Genomic DNA, 26,226 nt, shown 5'->3' with positions numbered 1-26,226 from the left:
TCCTTACATATGTACATGCCTGTAGTTAGACCTTTATAAATGCCTCTTGCCTCCTAGTTCTTTCCTCTATTTCCTTTTACTTTCCTCTTGTCCCACTCTCATGCTCAGTCTTCCTTTGGGTTTCAGTAATTCCTTTCAGTTACATTTCCCTTGATCAAGCCCTACCAGGCATCCTATGCCCTCCTCGCCATTGATTTTAGATCACTTGTTATTCCTTTGTCCCTGGGCTTATTAACAACCACTTCTTCCCCACCCTCCCCGCCTCCCCCACTCCCATGTCCCCCCAGAACTGCTTCTAAATGTACCCAAATGAGAAAAAATTAGGAACCAGCTGAGCCCCAAGGCTTCGAGTACTTTTTAAAAAGAGGAGCAAGGTAGAGGAAGCTGTTTTGATGGCCCCCTAGGGAAGATGGCCTTGAAGATGTCCACAGGCCGGGTTCCCCTGGGGCACCAGATGTAGCAGGCACTTCCTGCATTTGTTGGGCAGCACTGGGGGCACCGGAGAAGAACAATGATTTCCGCTGGACTGGGCTGGACTCTTCAGAGACTTTCAATAGACAAGTGACAAGCATGGACCTGCCCTAAGGCCTGCCACATGGACATTGCCTGGCTCTGGTGCATGGGAACCTCGTCTCTTCAAACATTCCCTTATTCCAGACATTTCTCTCACAGACAGAGTCTGTGCCAGCTAGACCTCTGCAGTTCAGTGAGAAATGCCTTTTAATATCACCACTCCCTTAGGAGCCTATTCTTAGACATCATTAAGTCTTTCAGCTCGCCCAGCATGTGGGAGATTGAACTGTGCCCCTGAAGAGACTCTGAATTGCTAGCTCCTGTACCTGTGAACCCAACCTTGTTTGGAAACGGGCCTGGGAGCAGGTCATCAGTCAAGGCAATGAGGTTGGATCAGGGGAGGGTGGGTCCTAAGCCTCATCCTTTGGGAGAGGCATTTTTAAAAAGGATGAAAGAGACATACAACACAGTCACACATGAGAGCGAGCATAGCATGTGAAAATCCATGTAGAAGTCAAGACAAGCCCAGAGACTCCGCAGGGTTACCCAAAGCCTAGCCTGGGAGGACTCCTCCCCCGGCACCGACACTTTTAGTCTCCAGAGCTATGAGAAACGTTATTTCTGTTTTCCAGAACTGTGGCATTTCGCTATGACAGCCCTAGGAGATGAAGCTATTGTAGGATGACCTTCCTTCTCTCATCCGTTTGTCCTTGCTTCCCAGAGCCACTGAACCTGTCCCCCAGTTCAGCAATTAGTCTTGATAATGCAGTCATGCGCTAAGGCCGGTGCACAGCCCTGGCTACCCTGAGTCATCCGGTCACATTGACAGTGGCAATAAACAGAGCCTCGGAGGAGGACGCCGGGGGCCCTCTGTTCCCAGACTGGACTCCCAGGCTAACAGAACCCAACTCTACTTCAGCCCCTCAAAGCCAACCCTTCCTGGGGCCCCCCACCTGCACGTTGACCCTGCAGGTGTGCATGGCTGCATACATGCTTCTAAATGTCCTGGTGAAGACAGCACAGTGCAAAAGTGCCCCGAAGCCCACGACTTAGCTTCAGGAAAGAGTCAGAGAAGAGCCCTGGGTAAACCAGGAGTTTCTGTGGAGAAGGGGCTGGGGGGGGGGGTCCTAGCAAAGTCTGCCCCTCCCCATGTGCTGTCCAGTAAAAGGCAGGCAGTGGGCGAGCTGCTAAGACATCCCCTAGCACAAGGAACAGTCCCAGGGAGGAGCCGTGGGCAAGCCAAGCCTACCAACCCCAACAGATACAGAAGCTTCCTGGCCGCCCAACACTTTTTTTTAGCAAAATAATCCTCCTGAGTTAGTCAAGGTCCACTGGGAGCTCTAGTGGCATAGTGGTTACACACTGGATTGCTGACCACAAGGTCCTCAGTTCAAAACCTCTGGGGCAAAGATGGGCTTTCTACTCCCATAAAGAGGCGCAGTGTTGAGTGTGGGGAACCCATGGAGGCAGTTCTACCCTGCCCTTATAGGGTCGCTATGAATCAGCATTGACTCGATGGCAGTGGGTTTTGGGGTTTGGTGGTAATACCACAAGGTTACCAGCTTGACATCCCTTTCCTGGGGAACGATGAGGCTGACTATTCCCATGACGACTTGAAGTCTTGTAAGCCCACAGGGCCCTTCTTCTCTGTCCCAGGAGTCCCTGGGGTCACAATCAATCCATTCAATGGCAGTGAGTGAGCTAAACGTGGGAGAGCATCATGCTAATAGACTTGGCCCGCCCCCATGAATGAAATAACGTTAATAGCAAGTAAAATCCACCCAAACGACAGGACAAGTCTCTGTGCCCGTTTTCATGAGGATCGTAGCATCTTCCAAACCCTGAGAATGCGCGGCCATTGTGTTCATAGGGCAGCGCTTCTCAAACAAAGGGTGAGGTGCATTCTTTCTGTCTCCGACCGACCGGCACCATGGGCCTGTTACCTGCTGCGCCCTCTGCCTGCTGGGACCTGCCAGCACAAAGCGTGGTCATCGCAGTGAAGTAGGATCGGTCAAAGGGGCCCTGTGGTGCACGGAACACGCTGCGGCAGTCTGTATCCATCAGCACGGGCAGCCCTGGAGACCCGACCTTCTGGGGCAGTTTTGCTCCACCCTCTAAAGTTGCTCTGAGTGGAACAGACTGGACAGCGGTGGGTTTTTGCAGTTGTCTGTGGGTGGCGGGGCTGGTGGAGGTTGTTTCTGGTAGCTCAGTGGGTAAGCACTCCCTCAGGGGTCAGGCCCACCTCGCCTCGCTGCAGGAAAAACGGCCACAGAAATGCTCCCCTGTCTCAGGGCTCTCCATATATGGAGGTTTTCCCACGACACCTAACAATGCCACATTGCCAATTAACCACTAGCGAAGTAGCCACGGTGAGCCCTGGGGGTGTCGTGGGTGGCATACACATTGGACTCCTAACTGCAAGGTCAGCGGTTTGAAACCACCAGGTGTTCCACGGGAGAAAGAGGGGGTTTTCTGCTTCCGTAAAGAGTTTATCTCGGTTTCAGAAACCCAGAAGGGCAGCTCTTGCCCTGTCCTGTCGAGACTGACTAGACGGCAGTGAGTGTGGCCTGGTCACTGCCATCAGAGCTTCACCAGGAAAAGACAAGCCCCTGGGAGAAGCATCGGGTCTGCAATCCTGGTTCCTGGTGGCACAGAGTGTGCTTGACTATGAACCTAAGGTTGGTGGTTTGAGCCCATGTGGCAGCTCCATGGAAGAAAGACCTGGTGATCCTATTCTGAAAAGATTACAGCCAAGAGGAGCCCCAGGGGCTCAGCTTTCCCCTGTAGCACATGTGGTCACCAGAAGGCAGGATCTTCTTACCAGCAATATGCTTGAATTTCTTGTGTGTGTGTGTGTGTGTGTGTGTGTGTGTGTGTGTGTGTGTGTGTGTGTGTGTGTGAATTTGGTTCTGAGGTTCTGAGGAGCTGGACAAGTACATGAGACTCAAGTCTGAGTCTGCCCAAAACAGCTGCAATGATTTCATCCCTCCTCCTTCTCCTTCTTCTCCCTCCTCCTCCTCCCCTCCCTGCCCCACTCCCCCACCCCCTGGAGAAACAGGAACTGTTTCCGGCCATTGAGTCAGACTCAAGCTAATGAAGGGTGTTTTAGGCTTCCAAACTGCTGGAGGGCTGTCAGTCCTGATTTTTCTCCTCCATTTCCTTGCCCTTCCCCAGGGCCGAGGATGGAGTCCTAATAGCCACCCACCCCTGCCCAGCCACACTCTGCCGGTCCTGATAGCATGGGGCTGGCACAGTCTGTCCCCAGGGACAGATAGAGCGGTGACTCAAAGCCTTCCACCAGCGTTGCGGTTTCCCAAGACGGAACTGACAGGTGTGCAGGAAGGACACCTCTGGCACATCCACAGAGTGCACGCCTGTGCTTCTGCTGGCCAAAGGTGGCAGGCAGGGAGCAGGGTGTGGTGGCGTGCCCGTGGAATTGCCAGAGAATGACCACCAAATGAAGTTCCAAAAGCCGGCCGCCCTGCCAATGAATACATGTGCCCCTTCCCCCTGCAGGAGAGGCCTTGGCTGGTCTTTGCCGAGGCCCTTGCTCATGTAGAAGAGATCCGTTTTGGGGGTTTTCCCCATTTTACTAGGGGCTTGTACAACCCTTATCACAATCCACACATCCATCCATCGTGTCAGGCACATTTTTGCATTTGTTGTCATCATCATTCTCAAAACAGTGTCTTTCTACTTGAGCCCTTGGTATCAGCTCCTCATTTTTTCCCTACCTCTCCCACCCTCCTTCCCTCACGAATCCTTGATAATTTATCAATTGTTATGATTTTTTTCATGTTTTACACTGACTGATGTCTCCCTTCACCCACTTTTCTGTTGTCATCCCCCTGGGAGGGGGTTATATGTAGATCATTGTGATCGGTTCCCCCTTACTCCCAATACCTCACCCTTACCCTCCTGGTACGGCTACTTTCAATACTGGTCCTGAGGGGTTTATCTGTCCCGGATTCCCTGTGTTTCCAGCTCTCATCTGTACCAATGCACATGCTCTGGTCTAGCCGGATTTGTAAGGCAGACCTGGGGTGATGATAGTGGGGGGGCAGAGTAGAGAAGGCATTAAAGAAGTAGAGGAAAGTTGTATGTTTCATCAATGCTATACTGCACCCTGACTGGCTTGTCTCTTCCGTGTGACCCTTCTGTAAGGGGATGTCCAATTGTCTCCAGATGGGTTTTGGGTCTCCACTCCACACTCCCCCTCCTTCACATTGATATGATATTTTACTCTGGGTCTTTGATGCCTGATACCTGATCCCATCGACGCAGAAGAGATCTTCTGGCCTCAAACTCCCAAGTGGCCAGGCCAGAAGGCCGCTCTGTGTCTCACTGCATGTGCTTCTGGCCTTGAGGGCACAGACTCCAGAGCACTTGCTTGAGGTCACTGCAGAAAGAAAACCCCCACCCCAGCCTGCATTGAAGCAACAGAGGTCGTGCTGGGCCTGCCGATGTCTCCGTGCCACGGAACATTGCAAGGGCTTCTGGGAAGTGATGGGGTCTCTAGCCTGCCCGCAGTTAAGGAGAGCCACAAGCTTCCCTGGGCTCTTAGCTTCCTAGGACTGCCTTTACCAAATACCTCAAAGCGGGTGCTTTAAACATCAGAAATCGACCGGCCCACAGTGCGGCAGGCACAAGACCAGAAGGCCAAAACCAGGCTGTCAGCCATGTTGAATTCTTCTTAGGCTCTGAGGACAACTGTGCTGTGCCTCCCTCCCGGCGTTCCTTGGCTTAGAGCTGCAACATCCCATGGCGTCTCTCCTCCGCCTCCTTGTCTCTGTGTTTCTGCTCCTTTGATAAGGACCCCAGTCATGTAGGATTAGGTTCCAGGCTACTCCAGCCTCACCTCCTGTAACTTGATAACAGCATCCTCAGAGACTCTATTGCTCAACTAGGCCATGTTCACAGGTACAGACAGAGGTCAGGGCTCCAACATACCTTTTTTTATTTTTGCAGGATGGGGGTGTGAGAGGGGAGGATACCATTCAACAAAAAGAGTGACTGAACGCATTCAAAGCCCAGCCATCTGGGAGGGAAGGGCCTGGAATGAACACTGGACAAGAGCAGCAGTGGGCAGTGAGGCTGTGTACCCTTGGCCTGCCTGGGGTCCCTGCCTTCGATGGAGACTGCTTGTGCCTATTGACCTCTCCTTTCCTTGGCCCCTGAATCCTCGGCCTGAGGACTCTTTCTGGCTGGGGGAAGACAGGTGTTCTGGGGAGTGACAGTAGGTTCTGAGCTGGACCGCAAGGGCAGCAGTTCTAAACCACCAATGGGAGAAAGGTGAGGCTTTCTACTCCTATAAAGACTCGTTGTCATGAGGTGCCGCCAAGCCTGATCCAACCCATAGTGACCGTGTGCACAACAGAACAGCACACCACCTGATCCTGCGCCATCCTCACGACTCTCCCCGGGCCTGAGCTCACAGCTGCAGCCACTGCGTCAATCCCGGCCAGGCCGGCCTCACGTTTGCTGTCCTGCTGCTTCACCAGGCATGATGCCCTTCTCCAGGGATGGTCTCTCCTGGCAACACATCCAAAGTATGCCGGCTGGAGTCACCAGAACTGCCTTTCAGGCCATACTTCTTCCAAGTCAGAGTTGGATGTCCATTTGGCGCGCCACGGTGCTGCCAATGAAAACTCAGTGCTCCCCCGTCCGACGAGTCAGCACCAACTGGACGGCAGGGAGCTGAATTTGAGGGGGCGTTCTTCCCGCCGTTGCCTCAGTCCCCCAGACTGTTCCCCACCACCTCCTCAGACCTCCTCCCAAATGGTTCTGCTTTCGTAGGCCACGGAAAGGGGGAGGGCTGGTCTGATCTTGGCCCCTGCGTGAAATGACCTTAGGAGAACTGCGTAGCCTCTCGGAGCTGCCCCCTCCCTCAGGCCTGCCACTGGTGAGTGGTAGCGATCTGTGAATGGCCTCCAGGGCGGTTCTGGTTGGCTGGAGTCAAGTCTCCCGGAAATTGCTGAGTTTTCATGGGATGGGGTGCTTCACAGGTCTAAGAGGACCCTGAAATGCTGGTTCCGTCGTCCCCTGGAAGCCAAACGGATTCTTGGAATTTGAGCACGAACATGTTGTGTAGGAGAAATAACAATGCGTCCTAATGACAGGTCCTATTTTTAGTGCCATCTCGTCCCAAGGAGCTGTACAATCACAGCCTTACTCATCCTTCCTTGCGAGATTAGTCCATCCAAAAGGATGCAGTGTATGAAGAGGAGGACTAGCCTTTTTCCCTGCGATGCAGCCCTTTCTCCACCTCTGTTCCCTCTGGCTGCAGTGCATTGTGGGTGGTGGCCAGCAACGTCAACGGCACTTGGCACACCACCTTGGGAGGGACGAGGGAGGCCCACAGTGATACCAAATAAACACACAAGCTCGATCTCCCCAGGTGGATTCTGACTCACAGTGACCCTAGAAGACAGGGTGGAACTGGTGCCCATAGGGTTTCCAAGGCTGGCATCTGTCTGGAAGCTGACCGCCACATCTTTCTTCCACAAAGCAGCTGGTGGGCTCGAACCACCGACCTTTCAGTTAGCAGTCAAGCACTTAACCACTGTGCCGCCATGATCTTTCAGCAAAGGTACAAAGGCCTCTGGATGCATGTATCATGGCTACAGCATCTGGTCTAGGATGATCACAACATTGAAACGTCATCGCAGGTACCTCAAAGAAACAGCTGCTTCGACTGTCGGCGCTCTGCCTCCAAGCATTTGTGGGCAGGAAGCATGAGCCCCCGCCTTCCACAGCCCATCTCTCTATGCAGTGAGAGGCCTAGATCTAGTTTTCATTAAAACAGGATGGTTGTTGTGCGTTGTCATTGAGCCAGCTCTGACTCAGGGCAACCTCAAGTTCAACTGAGCAGTGACTTCACCCAGTCCTGTACGGTCTTCGTCCTCATTACTCTCCTCGAGTCCAAGGTTGTGGCCACTGTGTGTTTCCAGTGTCTTCCACCCTTAAGTCCAGCAGAATGGCAAAACTGACCGAGCCTGTCTATTCATGTTTCTACCTGCTTTTTTTCATGACACCACACAATCATGTGATTGGAGTTACAAAGGCATGGATAGAGAACCATACGTAAGTAATTGCATTTCACCACATAGCTGTTCCATTTTGTTCCACTTCGGGCTTTGTTTCAAAATCATTTTTCCCCTTATATAGTACCCAGTTGTCATAGCACAGTTTGTTAAAAAGACTTTCCTTTCCCCGACTGAATGCTCTAGGCACCTTTGTTCAATATGAATTGTTTCCCTGTGTATAATCTCTTTCTAGGGTTTCTGTTCTGATCTCTTGAAGGATGTGTCTAACCCTACGCCAGCATCACACTGGCTTGATTTCTGATGCCTGAAACCAGAGAGTTGGGGTCCTACACATGTATTTTTCTCTTTCCGTTGCTATGGTTATTCTAGGTTCCTCCCCCACCCCCACCTCCCACCCCCCTCTCTCTGTAACATTTAATATATAGATGAATGTGGGGAAAGTTGACATCTAAGCAACACTGAGTCCTCTCTCATCCCACAGATGTGACATATCCCTTCACGTATTTAGATCCCTTCAAACTTCTCTCTGCAGAGTTGTACAGCTTTCAGGGTAGAAGTCCCATGGTTTCTGTTCATCCCCCCCCCCCGCCCCAAGTGCTTGTTTTCTGATCTTATTATAAATGGGATATTTCATGAAAATTTCCCATTGGTTTGCTACTCGTTTATAAAAACGCAAGTTGTAAAAGTTTCCGCACTTTTATTGGCATATAATTCACATTCCATATAGTTCAAGAGTCCAGTCACATCAAGAAGAGTTGTCCAATCACCACAGCTTGAGGACACTTCTTTGTTCTTGTGTTCATCCTACTTTCCCCCAGCATTCTCTGCCACACCCCCAGGAGCCTTAGTCCAATCACTGTCTGTATACATTTATCCAACCTAGATTTGATATGCAGAAAAACATGTTTAAAAAAACTAACGAGAATAAAGTAAAAAATATTTTAAAACCTCATGTTTAAAAAAGCAAAAAATATTTAAAAACTAGAAGAAATTTAAATGGATCATAAGAGAGATCAAGTGATAGAGTGCTAAATTGTATCTTGATTACAATAATCCACTTTCCCATGCATTCTGTATGATAGCAAAGCTGTTCACATCCCTGGTCCATGGTCAGAGAGTATATGTCAGGGGCTTTATCCACGTACAGTTCCCCTTCACTTAAAAAAACAACAACAACAACACACAAACAGCTCTAAAGGGGAGATCAAATGATAAGATATTGCATTTTGACCTAACAATGTCTGCCATAATCAACTTTACAACGCTCTCTGCCTGACAACAGGACTCTTCACATCCCTCAACTATGATCCAAGGGGATTCATGGAGGCTGCAGGGATTTAGAGCTTCCACCCTCACCCATAGCCCTTAGCAAGCCAAGCGTTCACAATTTAAGTTCTGATACCATTTCCTCCTTTAGATTTGGAGTATATTATTGGTCACACGGACTGGTGTGCTTCTTCCATGTAGACTTAGCTGATTTCTCACTTAGATGGTTGCTTGTTTGAAGACAAGCCTTTAAAACCCCAGACACTATTCTTTCTGATAGCCAGGCACCATCTACTTTCTTCGTCCCACTTTGCAATAGTACCCATATCCTCCAGGAGAGCCAGCATCCAGTTGTTCTTAGATTGGGTGTAGAATTAAGTACAAGCCCCAAATCCATTCATCCATCTATTGTTGTGTCTTACTACAGGCACAGGCTTTTTAATATACTTTGTGTCTTGGTATGCTGTGAATTCATTTGTTAGTTCCTGTAGCAATATGCATACCTTAGACATGTTCCATAAAGATACCCTGTCTTCTGAGAATAAAAAAAATGGTTTTGCTTCTTCCATTCTACTCTTTATGGATCTTATCACTTTTACTTGTCTTACTGCACTAGTTGAACTTCCAATGCAGTGTTTGAGTTAGTTAGTTTATGGTGCTGACCTGGCCGATGAGCACATGTGGGATTCATTGAAGGGCGGAGAGATAAATGGCTCGGTAAGCCTCACCTTTCTAGTTCTCGGGTCTCTTACTTTCTAATGGTAACACCAGGGTGCAGCTTCTTTAGCAGTTCCCTCCTTCAGATTGCAAGGCTGACTTCCTGCAAGACATCCCCAAGGAGAAGCCACATGGACCTACCCCAATACAGCCCTGGGTGCTGGAGCAGCCGTGTGGAGACCCCTGCCAGTGCTGAGATACTTACACATTCACTGACTCAGTGAGATGGAGGAGGAGTTTGTGGATTGGTGTTGGACATATGGATTAATGTTGGACGTGTGGGCTTGGGCAGCACTGGGTAGAGATGTTCTCTTGATCGCAATTAACTTTAATATAGAACTCTCTCTATACCTGAGTTGCTGTGGTTTTGTTTCTCTAAAGTACCCAGACTAACACAGTGTTGAATCAAAGTAATAAGGGAGACTTCATTTCATGGGAGATCCGTTCATTTCATCCTTGTCTCCATTTCATGGGAGATGCATTCAGCCTTTCCCACTAAGCTTGATGTGACCCACACAGCTTTTTCATAGACATCCTCTATCGGTCTGAGGAAGTTCCCTCTACTCAGTAGTTTTTAAGAGTTTTTTTCATTATACATAGATACTGGATTTTATCTAAAAATTTGTTTCTGCATCAATTGAAATGATGTCATAGGCTGTGTGCTCTAGAAAAGCTAATCTAATAAAACATTGATAAGAATAAATACATTAAGATAATTTTATGTCAAGAAAGTGGTTCACACAATTGCAAAAGTGGGCAGGTCCAAGGCCAAGCAGCTTCCAAATCCATGGGCCAGATACTAGGCTGGAGACTTCTCCTGACTCAAGAAACTGCAGGAGCTGGTTGGACCCAAGCTCAGCAGAAAGACCTCAGGCTAGTAGCTGCAGAATGAATTAATCCAAAGCTGGCAGGTCAGGCAGTAGCCCAGTGACAATTCCTGGAATCCTCAGCCATTGGCCAAAATCTAAAGAACCAGAGGTTGAAGAGCCCGATACCTAGCAAAAAGCAAGAAAGCTTTTCCATAACATCCACTTATATTGGAAGCAGGCCACATATCCAAGGGAAGCCCCTTCCAATTGATTGTATCAAGGCTGTGATCTGAGTGAGGGTGTTGTACTCCATTCTATTCTCTCTTTTTTTAAAACATTTTATTAGGGGCTCATACAACTCATCACAATCCATACATATACATACATCAATTGTATAAAGCACATCTGTACATTCTTTGCCCTAATCATTTTCTTTTCTTTTTTTACATTTTATTAGGGGCTCATACAACTCTTATCACAATCCATACATATACATACATCAATTGTATAAAGCACATCCGTATATTCTTTGCCCTAATCATTCTCAAAGTATTTGCTCTTGTACATTCTTTGCCCTAATCATTCTCAAAGTATTTGCTCTCCACTTAAGCCCTTTGCATCAGGTCCTCTTTTTTTTCCCCTCCCTCCCCGCTCCCCCCTCCTTCATGTGCCCTTGGTAATTTATACATTGTTATTTTGTCATATCTTGCCCTATCCGGAGTCTCCCTTCCCCCCCTTCTCTGCCGTCCATCTCCCAGGGAGGAGGTCACATGTGGATCCTTGTAATCAGTTCCCCCTTTCCAACTCACTCACCTTCCACTCTCCCACCATCGCCCCTCACACCCTTGGTCCTGAAGGTATCATCCACCCTGGATTCCCTGTGCCTCCAGTCCCTATGTGTACAACCTCTGCCCTATCCAGCCCTGCAAGGTAGAATTCGGATCATGGTAGTTGGGGGGAGGAAGCATCAAGGGTCTAGGGGAAAGCTGTGTTCTTCCATTCTATTTTCTTGACATCAAATCAGAGCAGATCCCATTATGGAAATGTCTGCACTGTGTTCAGTCAAAGGGAGCGGGGATGACTAGGTCTTAACTACCAGACCACTGAGAACCCTGCTCTAACCAAGTTGGCACACAACCCATCCGAGGAGCATAGAGGGAAAAAAATGTTAAAAGAAGAATAGTGAAGGGAGGAACCAGAGGAAACCTTTAAACATGCTGGTAATTAGAGTCCCAGATGCAAAGGAGTGAGAGAATGGTCCATAAAATATATCTGAAGAACTGCTGGCTGGAATTTCGTGTGTGTGTGTGTGTGTGTGTGTGTGTGTGTGTGTGTATGTTTATGGACCCTGGAAGCTAAATGAGCACTCAAAACTAACAAACTAAATCAAACTTACTGCCATGGTGTCGATGATGACTCATAGTGACCCAAGGACAGGGTAGAACTTCCCCCGTGAGTTTCTGAGTCTGTAACTCTTAACTGCAGTAGAAAGCCTCCGCATCTTATTTTCCTTTTACCTCTGCATAGTAGTTCATTTTGTGGAATTACCATACTTTATTCACCTAGTCTCATACTTTGAGTAATGGAGTTAACCTTCCGGTTAGCTAGCCTGTATTTCTCTTGCTACAGCTGTGTGTAACATGTTAAAACCCACAGATGTAGCCAGTGCTTTGGCTTGCAAAACAGGCACATGCTTCATTAGATCCTCACCAGGGTTTTGCCACTTGTACCACAACATCAAAGTCAAACCAGCTGCCATAAATTCAAAGTCCTGCTGACCCCTTGAGTAGTGCTTCCTCCACAGGGTTTTCAAACTGTTACCCTTTGGGAGCAGAGCCTCAGACCTTTCCTCCAAGATACCCATGGGTGAGTTTGAACCACCAACCTTTCCGTTAGCAGCCAGGTGAGTTATACATTTATGCCAGAAGAGATCGGCTTATTGAGGTAGAATTCATGCAGAAAGAATTATTCCTGATCATGCGAGGCCAATTGGCACAAAGTCCAAGCCCAGAGACTAAGAAGTAGAGTCCCCTTTGGCTCCACAGTCATGAAATGTTCCCCAAGGGGACCAGGTCCTCGGTGGCATTCACAGGCTGGCATGCCATGGGCAAAGTCCCACGAGCAGGTATAACCTGCAGCTGTTTCCCAAAGCCCTCTGGGAGCAAGTGTCCTCAAGAATATGGGATGCCCCACATGCTTGCCCCTTAGGGAGAGGGGATGCAAAGAGGGGAAGTGCCCTTTGCCATTTTCTCAGAGGAGAGGAGTGCGGGCTGAACATCTTTCCATCTTTCCCACCATGGATAGGCGAGTGCAGCCCTGCCCGACTGTGCAGCTGTAATGGAAACATGCCTTGGGCGGCCAGTGGGGAGTTTGCAGTGCCGTGACTTGGCATCCTGCCAATATCATGCAGCCACTGTGGGTAAAAGAAAGAGAAATGGCAGGGTTATTAGGAGGATTAGCTAAGTTAACATATGCAAACCACCAGGCAGTGCCTGGAACATACAGCTCAGTAAACAGTGCAGCGGGGTTATCTGCAAAGCCATAAAGAAAACTTGTGTTGCTAGTTGTCTGGAGTCATCTCTCTTGGTTTTCAAACCAAGCCAGGAAGGAGAGGAAGACTCGAGGAGAGGTTGTATACAAACACCTTAAGTCAAATGGAAACAAGTCCTCTCTCCGGAAGCCGAGGACAGAAATGGTCTCGACAACTCTGAAAGCTGGTCCCAGCATGCTTCAGTGCATTTTTCTGACTTTTGTGGCACCCGAACGGTTGGCAGACAGAAGGTGGGAACATACCGTCTGTCAAGAGTCCAAACAAACCATCTGGCGGTTGATGAATGCACGCGATCTCTTGGTGAGAACAGACCCTGGAGAGGTCCCCTGTGTCTTTAAGAAGCAAGGTGAGGTAACTGTGAATCATAACTTTATTGTGTCCTGGGTTATAAAGGAAAGGTCCTCATTGTGAATGTCTATTTTATGACATCCATAAACAGTGGATTGCCAATGACTGTTCCCTGGGTTAAAACAATCTTCAACTTGTAGCGAGACCTGGGGGGCAACTGAAGGGACCAGAAGAGAGAGAAAGAGAAAGTGGGACAGGAGGTGAGTCTGGGCCCCTCTTGATTCTCTCCTGTCCCTTTCAAGTCAGCAGGGCTCTGTGACACTCCCAGAAATGGTGAGGTGCCCCCAAGTCCTCAACCCCAGGGTGTGCCTGCCATCCCTGCCCTTCTTTGGCAGAGCCTGGGCTCTTAGGCCCTGGAGGCAGGGGGCTGTACCAAAGCCTGGGGGCAGGGGCCTGGGGGCAGGTCCTAAAGAAATGCCTTCCTCCACCCTCCAGGGCCTCGGGTTCTATTTCTTCAGGCTGAGACTACCAATAAGGGGGCATATGGCTCATTACAACATATTGCTAGTAAATATTAGCTCAGTGGTGTGATACAATTGTCAGCCCACCAGGAGAGTTTGGCATGGAGCTTGTGAACTCCAAAGCAGCGCAGATATGCTTGTAGGATATTATGCATCCTAATGTTGTCATTGTTGCTGCCTGCCGGCCAGTCAGCCCCCAACTCAGGGCAACCCCTGCACGACTGGGTCAAGCGTCTTGTGATCCGTGGGGTTTGCACTGACTGGGTTTTGGAAATAGATAATTCTCAGACTTAAAGCTCTGCTGGAACCCTGCAGAATCATGATGGCCTATGGGGGTGGGGGGCGGCAGGGGGATAGCTACACTTGAAGTGCCTTGGCTGAGAATCAAACCTGGAACTCTTGCATAAACCCAAACTCTCACTGCCATAGAATCAATTCCGACTCAGCACAGGTCGCCGCATCGCCCCTGTTAGTTTCTGAGACTACCTTTTTACGGGAGTGGAAAGCTGCATCTTCCTCTCCCAGAGTGACTGATGTTTTTGACCTTGTGGTTAGCAGCCCGATGTGTAACCACTACACCACCAGGTCTCCTGCACAGAAGGCACGAATTCTACCACTGACCCACCTCTGCCCCATATCCTGTGATCATCCCGTGGTACCCAGGGTGGAGGTCAGGGTATTACTAATACCGTGTGGCGGTGCTGCCATCAAGGTGCTTTGGAATCATAGTGACCCAATAGGACGGAATAGAACTGCATCATAGAGCTTGCAGGGCAGCCCCCCTATGAAAGCCGGCTGCCACCGCTTCCTCCCAAGGCGCAGCTAGTGAGTTCGAACCACCGACCTTTGTGTGAAGTCCCCTAGCACTTAGCCATGGCGGTTGAGTAATGTCATTAGTGTGTGCGTTTGCCTGGCGGAGAGCAGTATGTGTTGAGGCGTGTGGGGGATTCCAAGAAGTATTGTTGTGACTGTTTCTGTCGGCACAAGACAAAGAGACCGGAGTCATCATCCGGCTGCGCAATCTAATTAGCACACCAATCTCAAGAGCCGGAACTCTCTGCTCAGCAGCCAATCGATCAACTCAACTAGATGTTCCCATCCTGTGCCGGGCGGACACAGGACTTGCCTGAAACACGTGAACCATTTCTGGAAGGAGTGGGGGAGGTGGGCACAGTTTCCTTGGCCTGTCCGCAGCAGCCCAAGGTGGAGTGGGCAGCAGCCTCCAGCATGGGTGAAGTGTGGAGCTCAAGGGTTGACTGTGCCCTGGCCCCTCATGCCAACAGCTGGGTGAGCCCCCCATGATGGATGCCCAGCCTGCCCCCTGACAGGCTGAATCTGAAAGCTGCAGCTGCCCTGGGCAGCGCCCATCACCTCCAGAGGCTGGGTTGTTTCTGTCCTGAGTTTGATGCCAGATGAGCTGGGACCAGGCCCAGGAACCCCTCCGTTAGATGGTTCAAGCTGGAATGGTAGAGTCACAGGCACCCAAGGTGCCAGCGCTAGCCTCAGACCGACCCCGGAGTGGGCTGGAGCCAGCTAGATGCTGCCGGGTCCTGCCCCAGCCTGAGAGTGGTCAGTTACAGCGCGAACCATGGTGGCCCGCAGGGTTTCAATCACTGCGTTTCAGAAGTGGATTGCCGGCCATTTCTTCCTAGTCCCTCTTTGCCTGCAAGCTCCATGGACTCACTGTCCAGCACCTAGTCACCCTCAAGCCTCCGTGGACAAGCAAGTGGCAGCTGCACTTGAGGTGCATTAGCCAGCCTCGAACCTGTGGCTCCTGTAGGAAGGCAGGGAATCTGCCATAGGCCCACCACTGCTCATCCTCCTTCCGGTGGCGGGGGGCAGGAATAGCGGCTGTTTAATTGATTCTGACTCGCGGCAACTCTGTATGGAACAGAGTGAAGTGCTGCCCGGTCCTACAGCATCTTCCTCATCTCTGGTCTGCTCATCTCCACTGTTGGGGCCACTGTGCATTCCGGGTGCCTTCCAGCCAAGTGGTTCTCTTCCTCCAGCACCAAACTGACCCGCATTCTCTTGGGACCCAAAGGATTGTCATTGGCGAATTTTCAGAAGTAGACGCCTGGTCTTTCTTCCTAACCTGCCTTCATCTGGAAAGTCCATGCCGACCTGTCCACTTGCTGACCTGTCCACTTGCTGGTGTTTGAAACGCCAGAGACAAAGCTTCCAGCCTCACAGCACCCTACAGATACGACAGTCACTCCAGCGAGAACAATAGACACCACCAGTAATTCTTACCAAATGCCAGGCACGGTGCTGTGGGCTTTCCACTCGCTAACTTGTGATTCACTCTTAAATGCTGGGGGCCCCGAGGAGGAAGGAGTGGCCCATGCTAGAACCCCAGGGACGCTCAGGTAGGGAAGGAGCCATCCTATTCCTGACCAGGGCTCTGCTTACGGAGGGTGGATGTCGTCAGCCTTTGGCCTGCCTACTGTCCTTTCCTCTTGCAAAGGATGTCGATGTTGTGTTATCTAAAGAGACAATCCAGGGAGCCCATTGGGCTCTGTTGTTCTTGTATCCAGTACATGTCCAGAGCTGGGCAAGAGCCCCTCGGCTATTCCCACGGGGAGTTCTCCACTTTGCGCCCGTCGCCTTCTTGGAGACGACCGATCCGTTGGTATGAATGCCGTGTGAACTGAGGTGTGGCTAGATCATGGATCACAAGGTGAGCATCTGCCCAGCTCTAGAGGAGGCCTGGTGGTGTCATGGTCATGCGCTGGGCTGCAGTCCACATGGCTGGCCCTTGGAAAGGGGAGAAAGATTGGGCTTTCTACTCCTGCCAGCAGTCACCGTCTCAGAACCCCACCTGGGGTCGCCATGTGTCAGCATGGACACGTTGGCAGTGAGTTTGGACTCTGTGCCCCGGTCCGGGGGCAGCGGCAGTTCAATGCATGCGGGAGACCTGGGGTCCATTCCCCTCCACCGCCTCACACCCAGCCATCGCCCCTCCACTGGTGGAGGCTTGTGTGTTGCTCGGATGCTGAACAGGTTATAGTGTAGCTCCCAGATGAAGATGAACAAGGAAGAAGGTCCCGGCAAACTATTTCCAAAAATCACCCTGCGACAGTCCTGTGGCATACAAGCCCTCCTGGGCGGGCCAGAACCGGGCAGTGTGTCACGCTTTTGTCCGTGAGATCGCTATGAGTCAGGGCCAGTCAATGTGACGTGCGAACACAAGCCTTTGTCCAGGAAGAGAGAAGGTGTGGGACAAAGTAGCCCGAGGCACTGTCCCTACTGGCACATAATAATCATAAAAGGCAGTCTTACGATGCTGGGAGGTTAACGAGGCGACCTCTCACACACCCAAAGGACAACCCGTCCTCTTCCTTTTAATTCCATCGGATCAATAATTTTTAAATGTTTCTTTTAAAATAACTATAGATGTGCATGCAATTGCAAGGAATCATAGCAAGAGAACTGGTGCTTCCTTTGTCCAGGTCCCCCAAAGGTCACCTCTTATAACACCGCGGTACAGTGTCCCCAAGGATGTCGCTATTGACCGTCCAGGTACGGAACATTCCATCCCCACCAGGACGCCCACGTGGCCCTTCCACAGCCCCACCCACTTCCCTCCTCGCCTCCACCCTTCCCTCAGCCCTTGGCAGCCACCCATCAGATCTCAATTTCTCTGATTTCGCTTTTTCTCAGGAACGGCCTATAAAGAAGTCACATGTCAATCAAAATGCGTGTGCATGGTTGACTAGGACGCAGGTCTGCTCTGTAAACTTTCACCCAATTCGTAATGAAACATAAAATTCAAAAGAAACAGAAGTCATTTAATATATAACCTCTGGAATTGGCCTTTTCACTCAGCAGAATTCTCAGTTATTGCGGGCACCAATAGCCCCTAACTTTTTATTGCTGAGTGGCGTTCTGCTCAGTGGATGGGGCCAACATTTATGGAACCACTCACCATAGGATGACGTGTTGGGCTCCTAACCTCGAGGTCAGCTGTTCAAATCCATCATCCCCTGTGCTGGAGAAAACCGAGACTTTCTGTTCCCATAAAGAGTCACAGTCTCGGAAACCCACTGGGGCAGTTCTACCCTGTCCTGTCAGGTTGTTGTGAGTTGGAATCCACTTGAGGGCTGTGAATTTGGTCTCTTTTTTAGTTTAATGACACTGAGTGTCTTTTCCACTGCTTATTTATCATGAAATGCCCCTCCATGTCTCTGCACAATCCCCTACTTGGATTGCTTGGCTTTTACTGTTGAATTTTAGCACGCTCCAAAGATCCCTGGTGAAAGCCCTCGCCTGGTGGTTTGAAATCAACAGCCTCTCTGGGAGAGAAAGAAGTAGCAGGGTACACCCAAAACCAGCGGTTCTCAACCTATGGGTCGTGATCGCCCGATTCATCACAGTAGCAAAATCTCAGATATGAAGTAGCAACATAAATAATTTTCTGGTTGGGGGATCACCACCACATGAGGAACTAATTGAAAGGGTCTCAGCAATAAGGAGGTTGAGAACCGCTGCATAAAGAGTTAAAACCTTGGGAGCCCTGCAGGCGGCTCTCCTCCATCCCCTAGGGCTGCTCCGCTTGGAATCAGTTTGGTGACAGTGGGTCTGGGTGAGATACGCTGTCCTCAGACCATTTGCCCGCTCTGTGGCGTGCAAATATTTTCTGCAGCGTGCCCTTTCCTCCTGGCAACAGGATCATTCTCCAAGCAAGAGTCTTATGTTCGATCCAGTCCAGAGGAGCCTTCTCTCTTTTCCTTGACAAGTAGTGCTTTGGTGTCAAGCCCCAAAGTTCTCTCTCCCAAAGACATTCCTTCCTTTTTATTCTAGACGTTTTAGTGCTCTGCTCGATGCCCGTGGTCCACTTTGAGCTCGTGTGTGTGTGCGTGTGTGTGTGGTATGCGTGTGTGGTGTGTGTGTGTGTGGTGTGCGTGTGTGCGTGTGTGCGTGTGTGTGCATGTGGGGTGTGTGTGTGCGTGTGGGGTGTGTGTGTGCGTGTGTGGGGTGTGTGTGTGTGTGTGTGTGTGGGTGTGTGTGCGCGCGTGTGTGTGCGTGTGGGGTGTGTGTGTGTGTGTGTGTGTGTGTGTGTGAGGTGTGAGGTGTGAGTCGAGCCGTTTGTCTATGTGTTTGATTTCTAGAGAGGTTCGCTCCAGCACAATCTGTTGCAAACTATTTTTTTCCTTCCTCCCTTGGATGGCTTTTGCACTTTGGTCGCTCTGTGCGGGCCATTTCCTAGGCTCTCTGTTCTCTTCTCTTCCATTGCTTACCTCATCCATCTCCCCACGGATACAGTGCAATCTTGAACCGTGTCATTCTGATCTTCAGTAAGTCTTGTAGAGGGTACCTGTTCCTACTGCTTTTTCTTCAAAATTCTTTTAAGTATCCTGGTTCCTTTGTCTATCCATGTGCATATGAGAACAATTGTGTTTATTTCCACCCAAAGGTTATGTGTTCTGTGGTACCCTATCACTCCTAAACGTCAACAGACCTTGAATTATTTACAGGCTTTCTTTTTGTTTTTGTCATTGGTTTGTTGTTGTTGCTTTTTTTTTTTTTTTTTTGCTGTGTCTTGTTTTTGTACATAGTATTATCTCTGCAGGTCTATCTGGATAAGATAGGCTGGATGAACAATCTGGAGGAGAAAACAATGGGACCGATGGTTCTGGGGGGACATGGGAGAGGGGGAGGCTGGGGAAAGGAAGTGGGAGTTAACAAACCCAGGGACAAGGAAACAACAAGTGATCCAAAATTAATGGCAAGGAAGTTGTAGGAGGTCTGGTAGGGCTTGATCAAGCGCAATGTAACCGAGAGGAATTACTGAAAACCAAATGAAGGCTGAACATAATAGTGGGACAAGAGGAAAGTAAAAGGAAATAGAGGAAAGAACTAGGAGGCAAATGGCATTTATAAAGGTCTAAATACAGGCATGTACATATGTAAATATATTTATATATGATGATGGAGAAATAGATCTATGTGCATATATTTATAGATTTAGTACTAAGGTAGCAGATGGACATTAGGTCTCTATTCAAGTACTCCCTCAATGCAAGAACATTTTGTTCTATTAAACTGGCATTCCATGATGCTCACCTTCACAACATGATTGCTGAAGACAAAGTGGGTGCATAAGCAAATGTGGTAAAGAAAGCTGATGGTGTCCAGCTATCAAAAGATATAGTGTCTAGGGTCTTAAAGGCTTGAAGATAAACAAGTGGCCATCTAGCTCAGAAGCAACAAAGCCCACCTGGAAGAAGATCACAAGCTGTGTAATCATAAGGTGTTGATAGGATCAAGTACCAGGCATAAAAGAACAAAAAAAAATCATATCATTGTGAATGAGGAGGAGTGCGGAGTGGAGACCCAAAGCCCATTTGAAGGCAACTGGACATCCCCTTACAGAAGGGTCTTGGGGTGGAGATGAGCCAGTCAGGGTGCAGTATAGCAACGATGTAACATACAACTTTCCTCTAGTTCTTTAATGCTCCCTCCCCCCTCTCCCCACCCCCCACTATCATGATCCAAATTTTACCTTACAAATCTGCCTAGACCAGAAGATGTACCATGGGTACAGGTAAGAGCTTGAAACACAGGGAATCTAAGACAGATAAATCCCTCAGGACCAATAATGAGAGTAATGATACCAGAAGAGGAAGGGGAAGGTTGGGGGAGAAAGGGGGACCCGATCACAATGATCTATATATAACCAACCCCCCACCCAGGGGATGGAGAAGTGGGTGAAAGGAGACATCAGACAGTGTAAGACATGAAAAAAATAATGATTGATAAATTATCAGGGGTTCATGAGGGAGGGAGGGAGGGAGAGAAGTAGGGGATGGAGGGGGGAAATGAGCTGATACCAAAGGCTCAAGTAGAAAGAAAATGTTTTGAGAATGATGATGGCAACATATATACAAATGTGCTTGACACAATGGATGGATGTATGGATTGCAATAAGAGTTGTATGAACCCTCGATAAAATAATTTTTTAATTCATTGCTAATAGTAGAATACACTCAAGTTTTGCGCTTTCTTCCCTTGTGCTCTGTGACTTTATGGAATCACTTAGTAGTTCTGTTGTTGTTGTTGTTGTTGTTGTTGTTGTTGTTGTTCAGTGCCATCGAGTCTGCTCAGACCCACAGCGACCGTGTGTACAACAGAAGGGAGCATTGCCTGGTCCGGCGCCAGCCTCACAATGGTCCCTGTGCCTGAACCCATGGTCACAGCCACTGTGTCCGTCCAGCTCCCTGAGGGCCTTCCTCTCTTTCACTGTCCCTCTACCAAACATGATGTCCTCCTCTGGGCCGGCTCTCTCCTGACAGCACGTCCAACGTGTGTGAGACCAAGCCTCGCCGCTCTTGCCTCTAAGGCGCGCTCTGCCCGCACTTCTTCTGAGACAGAGCTGTGTGTCCTTTTGGCAGTGCGTGGGGCTTTCCGTATTCTACGCCAGCACCAGTTCTAGTGGTTTTATTAATTCCTGCAACTGTCTACATAGACAGTCCTGTCATCTATTAATAGAGACGGTTTTATTTTTCCCCTCTCAATCTGTATGCCTTCTGTTTCCTTGTTTTCACGCCGTGTGCACTGGCTGGGACTTCCAGCACTGTACTGAGCTCAGGATGAAGACAGAGATCCTGCCTGGCTTCCTGATCTCAGGGAGAGCAGCCGGCCTTGCACCGTGAATGACAATGTAGGCTGCCGGAGTTTGGTTGTTTGAGTTTTTGGTAGATGCTCTTTATTAAGTTGAGGAGGTCGTCTCTTCCCAATTTTCCAAAAGTTTTACCAAGAATGGGTCTTGAATTTTGTCAAGAACTTTTTATGAACACATTGATTTTTCTTCTTTAGCAAGCTAATATGATAGATTGATTGGTTTTCAAAACTTGAAACCAGCATTACATTCCTGGGAATAAGCCCCACTTGGTCATGATGATTAATTCTTTTTATGTCTTGCTAATATATTGATAAGGATTGTCTCTCTAGTTTTGTGAGGATCAGTGGTCTGTAGTCTTTCTTCTTCCCATTCTTTCTTTGTTTTCTGGGGGGTTTTAGTTTGGTTTGTCTGTTTGTTTCCAATTGAATAGCATTCTTCTATTTTCTGCAATAGATTGAAAGGAATTGTGTTGTTAATCCTTTTAAAATATTTGGTTGGTTTCTCCAGGGAAACCATCTGAGTCTCGAAATTGTTTTGGGGGGAATGTTTTCAATTAAAAAGTAAATGTTAAAAATAGTTCTAACCCAAACCCAACCCACTGTCATTGAACTGAGTCCTACTAAGAGCAGCCATGTATCCAAATGTCCGAGAGTATAAATCTCTGCAGGAGCAGGATGGCTTCATCTCTCTCCTGTGGGGAGACTAACGGGTTCGAGCTACCGCTGGCCTGGCAGTGGGCTGTGCAGTGCGCTGTGCAGTACGTAATCCACTACACCACCAGGGCCGATCGTAAAGCATTATCAGGATATTCAAGCGATGTACTTCATGTGATGTGGGCTGTGCTGACTCAGACTATCTAGGATCTGGTGTGTTGTGTCAAGCTGCCTGTTCACCTGTGTCCTATCTGCTCATCACATCTGCCTCCTGACCTTTCTGCTGTCTGCAGGATCCGTAGTACTGTCTCCTCTTTCACTCCTCACACTGCTACTCAGTCTTCTTTTTCCCTCGGCCAGTCTTCATAGGGGTTTACCCAATTATTTGTTTATCTTTTCAAAAGTCAGTTCTTTGTCTCACTGATTTTTTTTCCCTCTTTGCAATTTCACTGGTTTCTGCTCTTATCTTTCTAGTTGGCTTGGATTTACTTTGCCCTTTGTTGTGGTCATGATTGAAGCGGAACCTTAGATTATTCATTGGGGACGTCCTGTCTTCTCCTCTACGTACATTACTATACCTTTTCCCCTTCACCCTGCTTTAGCTGCTCCCCCAACTACAGTCTCAGTGGCTTACAGTTTCATTTTTACTCCGTTTAATGTCTTTTCTACGGAGACTTTCCCTTTGGCCCACGAATTACTTACAGGTGTATTATTTCATTTCTGAGTGTTTGAATTCTTCCTCTTTCTGTTATTGATTACCTCGGCTGATTCTATTCTGGTCAGGGAATGCTGTCTGTATGATTTGGAGTCTTTTAAACGGGTTGAGGTTTGTTGACTGGCCCAGGGTGTCGTCTGTCTCCTGTCTGCCTCACGGGTGTGTGAAAAGAGTGTGTGTTCGACTGCTGTGAGGTGGATGCTCCATAAATGTTGATTGCTTGATAGAGTGCTAAATTTATCCCAAGAGTTGGAGAATTAACTCTTTATTTTGTGTATTGAGATTAACTCTTGACGGTTATGTGATGCCTTGCCTTTGGCAAGGGGTTCAGAGCGAGTGATCTAAAACCCTGCTAGGACTCCACCCAGGAAGCCTGTGAAGTCTTGTCACAGGTGGCCAGTCCTGCCAGGGGTCTTTCCAGGTACAGCCCCCTCTTACAGGCTCTGACAGTGGACGGTCCAGTTAGCTCTATGGACGTTTCCTGGATGACACATTGTTTTAACAGCTGTGACAAAGCATGCTTTTTCTCCTGTGACTGAAGACATGAAACGTGAAAGTCGGAGGGTGTCTGGAGTGTGTGGTAGCCCCTTTCAGATGGCCGGTGAAGGAATAAGATCCCGCCAGGTAGCTTAGTTTGATGACTTGAGGTTTCTTTTTATGAAGTTAGTATGTGCTCACGATAGAACACATGTAAGATACAGAAAAGCCAAAATGAGAAAAGTATCTTACATCATCCAAGCTGGTTGCCGTCATGCTCCATCGGGTGGTGGTTGATTGGCGGAAGTTGTGGAAGTGCAGCACCAGACCTTTCTGCCGAGGCACCTCTGGGTGGACTCCAACCTCCAGGGTTTCGGTTAGCAGTTGAGTGGCTTCGTTGTTCGCACCACCCAGGGGCATCTAGGCCTCATCATGTGTAATCTGATAACTGAAAGATTACTATTATTAATCTGGAATGCATTTTCCCAATATGTTCTCAAATATGAAATCCATATCCCAGTTCAATAACTATTTTTTACTTTAACCACAGACATGCATATTTTCCAAGATACTATTTCTAAATAACAGACTATTAGGGGGGGAGTCAGGGGTGGACACGCATCAAATAGTTCATGGAAAAATTCCATAATTCCTGAATTCAGTTTTCCATGACCTTTCCAGAATCCCTTGATGTGATTCCGTAACAGAGATAGGGCAGCGTTCGTTTATGGAGCCCCCTCTGACATACACACAGGTTATGACCTTTCTCAGAGGCCAAACTAACCTCCTGATGAGCATCAGGTCTTTTTGTTCATATGTGATTACATCCTACAAAGAGGGACACCCTGGGCCAGGGGATACAAATATATTCAGCTTTTGAGCCCCACTGCCAAATTGGACTCATGAGATTTTGTTGGTTGGATTGTTGAGGCGAATTTCACCCTGTCCCTTATAAAGGGTTAGGTGTGAGTTCATGCAGAAGACGCAGGAACTCAGAACGCAGGCTTGTGTGGGTTCTCAGTGTTTTGGGGCAGGAACAAATGGTCAACTAGAGTCCAGAGCAGTCTCCATTCCAAAGAGTCTGATTTTGTGCTTTTGGTGGCTGCTGTGGGCCCTGTGTGCCAGGAGCAAAGCACAGATAGCCCTGCCCCATCTTCAGGATCATTGGGGATCTCGCGCCCACTGCTGTGGCCACAGGGTGCCTCAGAAGGATCATCTCCCGGCCCTGTTTGGTACAGTGCTCCGCCGCAGCCCACAGGATTTCAGGAGTAATTTTTCAGAAAAGGATTGCCATGTCTTTCTTCCTAGTCGTCTTAGTGGTCTTTCTAAGAAGATCAGGATTGTGAGCCCCTCTACCACCTGACAAGGTAGCCATTGGGCACGACCAGGAAACAGGAAGGCAGGTGATTGATTATATGCAGTCTGGGACGTGAACCTTGCAAAACCAGCCACCCAGCCCAGTTTTACAGGCCAGGCAACCAAAGGACAAACTTGCTTAACCCGGCCAGCGTCCTCTCGGTGGCACCCACCATGAGAACACCGTGTTTTTGAACTTGAGACATGCCTTGCACTGACTTTGTCATGGCAATTACTGCCCATAAAATGGACCGAGGCACCAAGTGGAAACCTCCTACGTGTGGCAGCCCCAGCCCACCAGCGTTTATAGCTGGGCCATCCATAAAGGACACTAGCCTGGACATGCTTCCTAGTGACCACTGAGAGCACAGGCCTGTCGGACGAGAACAGCCAAGGAGGGACAGGGCACTGGAAGGCGAGCAGGAAAGTCTCGGGCCCCATGGACACCTGACAGTGAGGCCAGTGTCCCTCCAGGTAACCCAGGCAGCTTTTCAAGTCACGTGTCAGGGCCGTGGCCCCAGGAAGCACAGAATTCGGACCTGGGAAGCCCGCCAATGTTGGCCCCTGCCCGCATTCCACCTGTCTTTCTGTTCTTTGCTTGCAGAGAAAGAAGAACTGATGCAGACCATGCTGGCCCAGTTGGCGGAGCAGTTCTCCAGGTAGAGCCTCTCTGGTACATACTGCTGTACCGCCGGGAGGGACGGGGTGCTTTCCATTTGGATGGCAAAGGAGGGAGCCTTGCCCCAAGCCTGGCAGGAAACTGCCTGCTGTTGTTTCCCTACTGAAGCCAACTTGAGTGGGGTCCGGAGAGGACACCCCTGTATATCAGAGACCATAGGGCACCCTTGTATCAGAGACCCCCAGGACCTCCTGGATCTTAGATCCCAGGGCCCCCTGGACCCCAGAACCCAGGACCCACTTGGATCACAGGCCCCAGGGCCCTTTAGATCACAGACCCCAGGTTCCCCTGGACCCCCGAACCCAGGACCCACTTGGACCACAGGCCCCAGGGCCCTTTAGATCACAGACCCCAGGTTCCCCTGGACCCCAGAACCCAGGACCCACTTGGACCACAGACCCCAGGGCCCCCTGGAGCACAGACCATGCCAAGCAGAAGCTGAAGCCAGAACATTCTCCCCTTGCTCTCCGGTGGCTCCTATGGCCACCTTTAGGGATTGACGCCGTTTGGGTTTTTTTAATAATTGTAATAAATAAGAACAAAACCATAAATTTCTTTCCTAAAAACAAATATTTTCATGGCGCAATTCGGGTTTTGAAGAATAAGTTTTCTTGCTGTGGTTCAGTGTCGATGTGGGGCTTCCTTCCTATTCTGAGCTCCCGTGTTGAGTCTGAGGTAAAGATGTTCAGTTTCTCAGAATGTCACGGAGCCCTGTGACACCCCCCCCCCACCTGGTGATTAAAATGAGAGAGGGGGCACAATGGGAGCTCGGGATTTGTTGAACTGAGTGGACCAATGTCCTGAGAGAGCAGGTGTCCTCTGGAAGGTGGCCTGTGCCCAGGGGAGCAGGGTCTGCAGGCTGGGCTGCCCGGAGCTCAGAGGAACCACATCCTCCCCCAGCGTGCACTCCCAGCCCAGAGGGGGGCAGGAAGACGTGCCCCTGCCAATGCGAGCCGCTATGTCCCCTCTGGTAAAGCAGGACGCCATTGATAAAACTCACATCCTGGTGAA

At 49.3% G+C, this 26,226-nt stretch overlaps 1 protein-coding gene across 1 annotated transcript in view; it reads left to right on the top strand.

Moving 5' to 3' along the window:
• The window catches only part of PDE9A (phosphodiesterase 9A), a 135,090-nt gene that overhangs the window by 63,290 nt on the left and 45,574 nt on the right, over positions 1–26,226 (top strand). Inside the window, exon 5 of the mRNA XM_075542903.1 lies at positions 25,141–25,195. Within this exon, the coding sequence (XP_075399018.1) occupies positions 25,141–25,195 (55 nt within the window). The remainder of the gene's footprint in view (positions 1–25,140; positions 25,196–26,226) is intronic.

The sequence above is a fragment of the Tenrec ecaudatus genome, chromosome 2, assembly GCF_050624435.1.
Source record: "Tenrec ecaudatus isolate mTenEca1 chromosome 2, mTenEca1.hap1, whole genome shotgun sequence".
NCBI lineage: Eukaryota > Metazoa > Chordata > Mammalia > Afrosoricida > Tenrecidae > Tenrec > Tenrec ecaudatus.
The sequence above is the reverse complement of the archived record's forward strand: the minus strand, read 5'-3'. Positions and strand labels throughout refer to the sequence as shown.